This window comes from Polypterus senegalus, chromosome 15 (assembly GCF_016835505.1).
Source record: "Polypterus senegalus isolate Bchr_013 chromosome 15, ASM1683550v1, whole genome shotgun sequence".
NCBI classification, from domain to species: domain Eukaryota; kingdom Metazoa; phylum Chordata; class Cladistia; order Polypteriformes; family Polypteridae; genus Polypterus; species Polypterus senegalus.
Window position 1 is genome coordinate 89,584,467 of NC_053168.1, and position 10,607 is coordinate 89,595,073.

Sequence of the window (10,607 nt, forward strand, 5' to 3'; positions counted from 1 at the left end):
CATCAAATTATTAGACGTTAAGTAATTGGTGAGCTGGGAAGCTACAACACGCTCAAGAGCTTTTGACAGGAAAGGTAAGTGGGAAATAGGCGGAAATTGTTAAGACTGTCAGCATCAAGACCAGACTTTTTAACATTGGGGTTACAGAAGCGATTTTAAAAGTGAGCGCACAGAGCCAGTGTCAAGGGATGAGTTTATTATTGTTGTAACAGTCGGGATTATGGCATGAAGGCAGGATTTAAGTAGTGTGCTGGGATGGGGTCCAGTACACAAGTAGTGGCCTCATCTTACAAAGCAGGTTATTAACAAACGCAGATGTGACTGGTGAGAACTTAGAGAAGGAGCTGGATGGAGTGGGAAAACAGGGAGAGATATAAACAGATGATGTATTTATGTTAGTTGAATTATTTAGATCTTTAATTTTGTTACGGAAAAAGTGGAGGAAATCCTCACAGACTTCAGTAGAAGAGGTAGTTGGGCCAGATGCAGGTTCGAGTAGTTTATTAACTACAGAAAACAAAACCCTTGGGTTATGTGGCCACTTTCTATTATTCTGCCATAGTGGGTGTTCTTAGCAGCAGTTAGTGCTTCTCTGTAAGCTCTTTGGTGGTCAGAGAAAGCCTGGATGTGCACGTGAGGCCAGTCTTACGTGACATTCTCTCAAGGCGGTGGCCAGCTGCTTTCATAGATCGCAATTCTGAGTTATACCAAGGAGCTGAACGTTTAAAGGAAACCTCCTTATGTTTTAAAGGAGCTGTTTTATCTAATGCTGAATGAAGGGCTGAGTTATAGTGGTCAACAAGACTATCTAGTGTTGACGGAATAGGTGCAGACAGTAAAAGATCAGAAATGGATCCAGAAAGGATAGAGGGACAGATATTTTTAAGGTTTCTGTAAGAAATTTGTCATTTACAGGTAAGAGGAGGTAAAGGCAGTGAGACAGTGAAAAATACTGCTTTATGGTCAGAGAGTCCCAAATCAGTGCTGTAAATATTGGCAACAGATAGTCCAGAAGTGCAGATCAGATCCAATATATGACCACCAGAGTGGGTGGGAAAATCAACATGTTGTGTCAAGTCAAAACAGTCCAGTAAGGATAGGAATTCATTTCTCAGTTTAGATGTAGTAATGTCAATATGGATGTTGAAATCACCAAGAAGGATAATTCTCTGAGAGTAAGAGCTTAGGTGGGTTAAAAGTTCAATCAGATCAGATAAGAAGGATGCATTGTATTTTGGGGGACGATAAAGAACAATGAGTGAGACAGGACCTGTTTCCGTTATTAGTTTAAGAGCCAGGCACTCAAAAGACAGTGGACAGTCAATTGGGATTCGTTTGATATTTAAGTCTGCTCTGATAATTACCGCTAGCCCACCTCCTTGTCTAGAGCTGCAAGGTTCTGTATGGAAAGTGAAACCAGGTGGAGTCGCCTCCGTGAGAGACGTCAATTCGTTTGGTTTTTGCCAAGTCTCCGTTAAACACAGTATATCAAGTTTGGTGTCAGTGATGAGTTCTGACAGCACCAATGCTTTGCCATTAAGAGATCTCGAGTTAAACAGAGCAATATTAGTTAATGAGGCATCTTTTTGCACAGAGCCTGATCAGGGTTTATTTCCACAATGTAAATTTGGCACACTGACACTTGTATTTCCAGGGCCATGAGAAGGAAGGATTATTCCTGAGCAAATGCTGCCGGTTGTCTTTTCATTCGCAGCCCGGTGGCGCGACCTGACCCGCAATGTATATATTTCGGTCACTGCAAAATACTGGCGTCTTTTAGGATGTTCCAATCAGACCATTTGCTCTGGACAAACTGTTTAATAAGAAGGAGTTTGTCATGAGAGTATTTTAGCATGATACTGGGCAATACTTATCTGAAAAGCAGTGGAGAAGCAGCACAGGATAGCGGAACCATTTGGAGTAGATGAGATGAATGGCGATAGCAAAGCAGCAGAAAGCATAGCAGGAGGAGGTAGCAGGATTTGGAGGTTCCAATACACAGCCACAAATAGTAACGCTTGGTAATTTCATGCGTGATCGCCCTGGAGCCATAAGCCAGGTTAGTATGAGCATCAGATCAGATCCCAGTCGTACAGTACTGTAAAATGAATCGGGTCATAGCGAATATAATCACGGAGACAGATCATCCCGAGGTCATAGATTGCCAGGTACTGTACAAAGAAATGTTTGTAGGTCTCGTCCCGCGATTCACAGACTCGGCAGTTCCCAGTCAAAGTGGAGTCCATAAAATCTGTAAATATTAAGCCAAATCCATGCAATTCAAGTCGGCTGTATCCACGAACTATACGTACAATAAAAGAAATAAAACAAGTGTGAGAAAGTGTAGAATTAAGGCGAATTTTGCGAAAAGTGTTGTTAACAGGGAGAAGCAGCAGCAACTTGCGTGCGCCAGCGTCCCCTCACCTGTAGTCCTGATAAAGTGTCACAAAAGTTTTACTTGAACAATCGCTGACTTTGTAACCCCAAACACAACTTTCTAGCACCCTCTCCAATCCCTCATCCCCCACGTCTCGCCCCCCCCTTACCGCATCAATCAATACCCGCTATCAGTCTTCCATGCTGTACTCCACCCTCCCTCAATCGGACCGAGCAGTCACTTAAAACTAAAAAGGCTGCAACCTGGCCAAGACACTACAATATTTTAGAATTTTACTGGTTTCATAATCTATCTGCCTTTTTTCTCTCCAACACCTCTGGGTGTCTATTCTCCGTATTGTCCTTATACGCTTTATATTTGTTGAGAGCACAGGATATGTGTGCACTACGTGCTTTTACATGACTGACTGTTTTTTGATGCATGTGCTCTTGTATGATATCTGTTGTAATTAGGGCGTGTCTTGCAAGAATATCATGTTCCGCGTCCCCGTGAGACAGCCCTGGGACAATCTCTTGGCACCAAGCCTTATGTTTACAGTCCCCGCGAGACGCTCCATGGCAAGTGTCTTTTGTCTCGCGGGTCTTTTAAATGTCTTCTGAGAGAAGATCACATAAGGTAGCCTTGCTTTTGCATTCCAGGATTTCTTTTTATAATATATATATGCAGCAATCCACCAATCAGGCCTGTATGGTAGAGTGGTCAGATGGAAGCCATTCCTTAGTAAAAGGCACATGGCAGCCCGCCTGGAGTTTGCCAAAAGGCACCTGAAGGACTTTCAGACCATGAGAAACAAAATTCTCTGGTCTGATGAGACAAAGATTGAACTCTTTGGTCCAAATGCCAGGCGTCACGTTTGGAGGAAACCAGGCACTGCTCATCACCAGGCCAATGCCATCCCTAGAGTGAAGCATGGTGGTGGCAGCATCATTCTGTGGGGATGTTTTTCAGAGGCAGGAACTGGGAGACTAGTCAGGATAAAGGGAAAGATGACTGCAGCAATGTACAGAGACATGAAAACCTGATCCAGAGTGCTCTTGACCTCAGACTGGGGCAACGGTTCTTTCAGCAGGACAACAACCCTAAGCACAAAGCCAAGGTATCAAACAAGTGGCTTCAGGACAACTCTGTGAATGTCCTTGAGTGGCCCAGCCAGAGCCCAGACTTGAAATGAGATTGAACATCTCTGGAGAGATCTTAAAATGTTTGTGCACCGACGCTTCCCATCCAACCTGATGGAGCTTGAGAGGTGTTGCAAAGAGGAATGGACGAAACTGGCCAATGGTAGGTGTGCCAAGCTTGTGGTAACATATTCAAAAAGACTTGAGGCTGTAATTGCTGCCAAAGGTGCATCAACAAAAGTATTGAGCAAAGGCTGTGAATACTTATGTACATTTCTCAGTTCTTTTTATTTTTAATAAATTTGCAAAAACCTCAAGTAAACTTTTTTCATGTTATCATTATGGGGTGTTGTGTGTAAAATTCTGAGGAAAAAAATGAATTTAATCAGTTTTGGAAAAAGGCTGTAACATAACAAAATGTGGAAAAAGTGATGCGCTGTGAATACTTTCCAGATGCACTGTAATTACCATTCCTTTCAGGACATTATTCTGGAGAAGTTAGGTGGGTAGGTTTGATGAGATTTGTTGGGCTGAATGGCCTGTTCTCATTAATATTTTTCTAATTTTCTTTGAGTCTAAGAAATCAAAGGTGTAAAAGTTAAAATCAGTATTAACACAATAAAACAAACTTCTAAGCTTATTTCCTGTAGTGAATATTCAGTCAAGTAATTAGTCGCTACAGCTACTTAAATACAGTGATCCCTCGCTATATCGCCCTTTGACAGTCGCGGCTTCACTCCATTGCGGATTTAATATGTAAGCATATCTAAATATATATCACAGATTTTTCGCTGGTTTGCGGATTTCTGCAGACAATGGGTCTTTTAATTTATGGTATATGCTTCCTTATTTGGTTTGCCCAGTTGATTTTATACAAGGGACACTATTGGCGGATGGCTGAGAAGCTACCCAATCAGAGCATGTATTATGTATCAAATAAAACTCCTCAATGATATACGATATGCTTCCCGCGCAGTGCTTCGCATACTTAAAAGCCCGAACAGCATGCATTGATTTTTGATTGTTTGCTTTTTTCTCACTGACATTCTCTGCTCCTGACGGAGGGGGTGTGAGCAGAGAGGGTGTTCACACACTGGCCTAGAGGACACGGACGCTTCTCTAAAAAATGCTGAAAGACTACCTTCACATTGCTCCCTTTCTTGCGGCTGCGTTGTCGGGTGGTGCTTCGCATACTTAAAAAAAAAAAAAAAAAACCTAATGATTTTTGATTGTTTGCTTTTCTCTCTGTCATTCTCTGCTCCTGATGCACACTCCTTTGAAGAGGAAAATATGTTTGCATTCTTTTAATTGTGAGATGGAACTGTCATTTCTGTCTTTTCATGGAGCACAGTTTAAACTTTTGAAAAAGGGACAAATGTTTGTTTTCAGTGCTTTAAAGTCCCTTTTTCTACAACCTCCTGTGTTTCTGTGCAAATCTGTGACCCAAGCATGAAAATATAAAAACAACAATATAAATGTATGGTTTTTACTTTGCGGATTTTCACCTTTTGCGGGGGTTCTGGAACGCAACCCCCGCGATCAAGGAGGGATCACTGTACTCGTAACTAGCTCTCTCACCACTGCTAACTAGTCACAATTATCAGTTTATCAATTAATAGTGGAACAAACCAATTAGTCAAACAAATATGCACCTTAAAATGTATGGAAGGTATTTTCTGCAAAAAAAAAAAAAAAAAAAAAAAAAGAGAATTAGAATTATAAAATGAAAATGCAATCTCTCTTTTGCAATTTCATTTTCAAAGTCTGTGCATATGAATGCTGCAAAAATTAAAAATAAAATGAAGTAACCCCATTTGCCATTTCACTTTCAGCCTGGACAGCAATGAAGCTGTACAAATGAAAAGTAAAACGCATTTCTACTTTGGGTTTTCATTTTCAAATTCTCAACATGCAAATAGCATGGGTCAATGGGCGGGGCTTTGCGCCTCCATTTCCCACAATTCTTTGTTCTTCATAGCTGTATAGCCACTTCGATCGATAGCATACTTTTCACTTCAACTATGTTTAATTCACGTGATTTTGATCTTCACAGCGACACCGTTTCACAAAATCTGAAGACCTTGCATAATTGTAGTTCTATAGTAAATAATGTGCTATTTAATTACAATATTTAACACAACAGAAATTAGTCTTTACCAGGTCATAATTTACATTTATTTACACTGAAGAGGAAACAGGATGCTTTATATTTTTGTAGTATTATATTGTAGAGTCAGCACCGTGTGTTGCAATGGCTGGATTCGGTGCTCTTTGCATGGCTTTTTGAGTGGCTTGCTATACTTAAAAGGACTGCTTGCCTTTGGCTGCACTATGGTAGTTGGAAAATCCTGTGCAACTATGCAGAATTACTCGCAGTACGCGAGTGAAAAGATCAAAATCATGTCAATTAAAAACTGACGAAGTGAAAAGTATTTTATCGATCAAACTGGCTCTACAATTACAAAGCACAAAGAATTGAGGGAAACTGAGGTGCAAAGCCCTGCCCACTGACCTGCACTATTTGCATTTTGAGAACTTGAAAACGCAAAAGTGGAAATGTGTTTTACTTTATATCTGTGCAGCTTCATTGCTGTTCAGGCTGAAAATGAAATGGCAAATGGAGTTATTTCATTTTATTTTTAATTTTTGCAGCATTCTTGCACATACACTTTGAAAATGAAATTGCAAAGCAAATATTGCATTTTCATAAATTTTCCTTTTCTTTTTTGCAGAAAATACCTCCTTTATAAATGTACCATTTTGTACATTCAATTTGACCATTTGTGAAACGCTGCAAGACCCTTAATGCCCCAGTTTACATAAATAAAAGACCGACAGTCAGAATATGAATTCTACTCTCAAAAAGCAAAGCAAGAAAAAAAAAAAAAAAACACACACAACAACAACATTGTATGACATACAGTCTGCAACTAGAAAAATGACATACAATGTGAAAGTACACAGTTCACCCCCTTCCCTTTAACTACATCAATATGTGTATTACTAGAATCCATACCCACTGGACCCTTCAGTACGAGGAGAAGCTCTGCAGTGCAGTCCACATTTTAAAAGTGAAACGCCTGCTTTTTCCCCTCATTGAATTCAAAGCTGTCCATTTCACAGATACTACTGTAGTTGTGCAGTCAAAAATACAAGTAGGCTATTTCTGCAAGTGACGTTTGAATACAAAATGGCAACTGAAAAACCTTGTAATTTTTGAAATGCCCAAATTACCAAATGGTAAATAAAGCCACAGATCTTAAACATTTGGCTGTTGGTTTAGATTTGAATAATGTTTAATTAGTAGTACTCTAAGTATAGGAAAGGCACCATTTAAATAAAATGTATTATTTTAGGCATGATTCATTTGGAGTGTCTTGCTACTTGTGTGTCTCTTCCTATGGTTTTGTATAAACATGGACAATGTGCACTGTTCAAGGCCAGGAATCAAGACCATGTGAATCATGTGACAAACTATTAGTTAACATATATAAACTAATAATAAAAAGTAAACATAGTAAGAGTTCCATAGTATTACAATATGTATTGTAGACAAGACAAACATGTAGTAAATGGTCCTTAAAATTCTAGTTTACCTGTATTTGTGAACTTCAAAAGTTTAAAACAATTTGCTAAATTAATAAAACTGGAACAGAAAGATGAGGAAATGTGTTCTACTTTATTTACACTTCATTATAATTACTTAAGAACAATAAAACAAACTAAGAAATTTTGAACAGCAGGCCATGAGTTGGTCTGACTTTACTTATAGATTGACAGATAACTCACCTACTGGCAATTACACACTGTGCACCCAAACTGGACAGGGTCTTAGTCATCCTCTTTCCCAAACCAGTGCCTCCACCTGTGATAAATGCCACCTTATTCTTAAATGTATTCGGTGGCAACATGATTTCTTCAACAGGCCTAAAAAAACCTGCAGCCTGGTGGTCTCCAGACTGGGATAAAATCTTCACACCAGTTCTGAAAGTCTGAAACGGGCCAAACGAAAAAGAGTGTAAAGATTAACACAATTCCACGTTTCTTTTGCCAAACGTTCAAAGATGTTCTTACATTATTAGATGTAACACCCTTTTACATAAAACCCCCTTTTAACTGTGAAATAATTAGGACTAGTAATAAACCACTCTGGTTGACGCCGAACAGTAATAAAATTGAATAATCCAGTTTAAAGAGAATCACACTTTCAAAAGAGATATCATAAAAAATAAAGCTACAGTTCTCAAAAAGTAATACTTCCGCGGATTAAATCTCAGTCTTCGTACAAGCCGCCCTCTTTCTATTTTATTATTACCACGCTTATATTAACTTCAACTGTTTCTTTTCTGGTGCAAATCTTGTAATCGATATTTAACCCACTTCCTATTCTTCAAATGATTTGAAATTTTGCGCACTTCCTCACTTCCGATGACAATACATTAATCTATAATTAATTTCACTAACTGATCGATTAATCCATGTTAATTAAGAAATGAAATGTTCATATTAAGAATAGTTCAAGATTTCACCAATAGATGGCGCTAGTAACGGATAGTGCTAAAACAAACCCAAGACTAAAAAGTTGAAAATATAATAATATATACACTTTTTAAAAACCACGCTTATATGAAGTTAAAAAGTGTACTAAAAGTAAAAAAATAAGCATCTCATACATCAATTTTAAAATAAAAGCGTCAGCGCTTTTCATCAATCAACATTCAAAAAACACTTCTTAAAATCTTAGCAAAAGCGACCACGCTTTTATTTTTTACGAGTGATGCATGCGAGGCTTATTTTTTACTTTTTAATTTTAGGTTTTTAAAAAGTATTTATAAGTATATTTTTGCAATCACTTCTATGCTCAAACAGAAATGTTAGTAAAAATCTGCAACTATTAAGCTCGAGACCTTAACATTTTATCATTTATTATTATGCATACTTCACAGATAAATGTAATAAAATGTTACTCTACCCGAATAGGAGAAAAGATGCCAACTGTCCTGCGTGCATCTGCAAATAACACATTCATAACCTTCAAGCTACGCAACGCGGCCATAACTTCAATGTTGCCAATGAACCACCAGTCCGAAGGTAGACTGAAACGCGAGAAGACAAAAACTTTGTAGTTTTGTGACGCACTCTTTCAATACCACCAAAATCACCATAGACATCACACACTTAGTTAGAGTGGTCGGTCTCGCCCAGCATAGACACAGAATTACTAGATGTCACATGACCGGCCGCATCGTACGTCAACGTCGCCCTCATATTGCGAGTGGCACTGCTGTGGAGTGAAGCAATGGATAAAGATGCCTCATGCATGTGCTGCTTGGGATTGTACAAACCGCTGTACGCTCCAAACCAGATCCCGGGGGATTACATTTCATAGGTAAGGCTGAACAATTGTTTTGGTTATATTTGGCCTTTAGAAAATCCCGTTTTATTATCTTAGCACTCAAGGTCACCTTACAATATAATTAAACAACATTAGTAATAGGGTGTTGTACCGTGTTAGCCATTATGAATGTAGAAAAAAGCCAATCAAAATGACGCCTTTTATTGGCTAACTAAAAAGATTGCAATATGCAAGCTTTCGAGGCAACTCAGCCCCTTCTTCAGGCGAGATGTAATCATACCATCATTAGTAAAATTAAAACAAGAGAATGATAAATCGAAAAGCAATAATTAGCAAACAAACAAGGATAACTGGCAGTAACCATGCAAAATTCACAATTGGTACGCCAGTTTGAAAAGATAAGTTTTGAGGGCAGTTTTGAAATGTGTTATTGAATCGAGCTGACGTATATGAGAGGGAAGAGAATTCCCGAGTTGAGGAGCACTATGAGAGGACGCTCGAGCTCCCATAGAGCAGAGTTTGATGTATGGTACAGAAAGTAGAGCTGCAGAGTAGCACCTGAGTGAGTGAGAGGAGTGCAAGTCTGTAGGAGCCAGTGAAGTTGAGAAAGAATAGGTGTAATATGTTCAGTGGATTTAAAACAGGTTATTATCCTGGCAGCAGAATTTTAAAGAAGTTGTAAGCAACAAAAGTTTTTCTGGGATGCCAGATAGAATACCGGTAGCATTACAGAGAAGAGCCAAGCAAAATGACACCTTTTATTGGCTAACTAAAAAGATTACAATATGCAAGCTTTCAAGGCAACTCAGGCCCCTTCTTCAGGCAAGATGTAAACATTACAGTAGCATTACAGTAATATGTGAGGTGAACAGGGCATTAACCAATACTTCAGTACTGTGGTGCGTAAGAACAGGACGAAGTCTAGAAATGTTTCAGAGATGGAAGAAGGCAGTCCGAGAAATGTTATTTATATGGGAGGAATTGTTTAATAATAATAATAATAATTATTATTATTATTATTTAATAATTGCCACTATTAGTGTATAAATGGATATAAATAATTTAATGTAAACGATTCGTCAAAATCTGTTGTATGTAAACGATACTGTTTTAAACATTATTGTTTTTTCATCAGAAAACCCGGTTTCCACGTCTACCTGTATTAGCTTAAATGACACTTTTGCCACTTGCAATAGGGCGGACGCGCTTACATATCGTGTCGACTGGGCAGCACAGTGAATGCGGCGTCTATCTATATATGTCTGTGTCGCCCTGAAGTGTTATGTTGTGCATTGTCGGTAAGAGTCTCATTGAAACTCATTGCTAATAACACGCGTATACTAGTGATGGGCGGAGTGAAGCCTCACAAAACATTTGAATCATTTGTATTGAAGCATTCAATAATATGCCTCCTAACCATTTTCATTAATGTTACACAGACTTATGATCAACTTCAACAACATCTGTTAAAACTGTATTGCTTTTACTTTTTCACTGCTACTGACTGGCAACGAAGAGAAGGGTTCGTCAGTGGCTTCCAGTGCCTGATATCTAACACATATACATACATATGTTAGACATCAGATATATATAGCAACGTCTGTAATGTTTTCTAGGTTGAAGTAGCGACACACTCAGAATAACGTTTTGAATGCTGGTTATTTTGAACCCTGTTTAACCAACTCTCCATACAGCGTGTTTTTTAAACCACACCCTTCTCTCAGGATGTCATACG

At 38.7% G+C, this 10,607-nt stretch overlaps 1 protein-coding gene across 1 annotated transcript in view; it reads right to left on the minus strand.

Moving 5' to 3' along the window:
• Window positions 1-8,648, minus strand: part of decr1 (2,4-dienoyl CoA reductase 1, mitochondrial) — a 47,459-nt gene extending 38,811 nt beyond the window's left edge. The window contains exons 1-2 of the mRNA XM_039736633.1: window positions 8,489-8,648; window positions 7,306-7,508 (exon numbers count right to left, since the gene is read on the minus strand). Of these exons, the coding sequence (XP_039592567.1) occupies window positions 7,306-7,508; window positions 8,489-8,572 (287 nt within the window). The 5' untranslated portion in view covers window positions 8,573-8,648. The remainder of the gene's footprint in view (window positions 1-7,305; window positions 7,509-8,488) is intronic.
• Window positions 8,649-10,607: the final 1,959 nt, after the last annotated feature.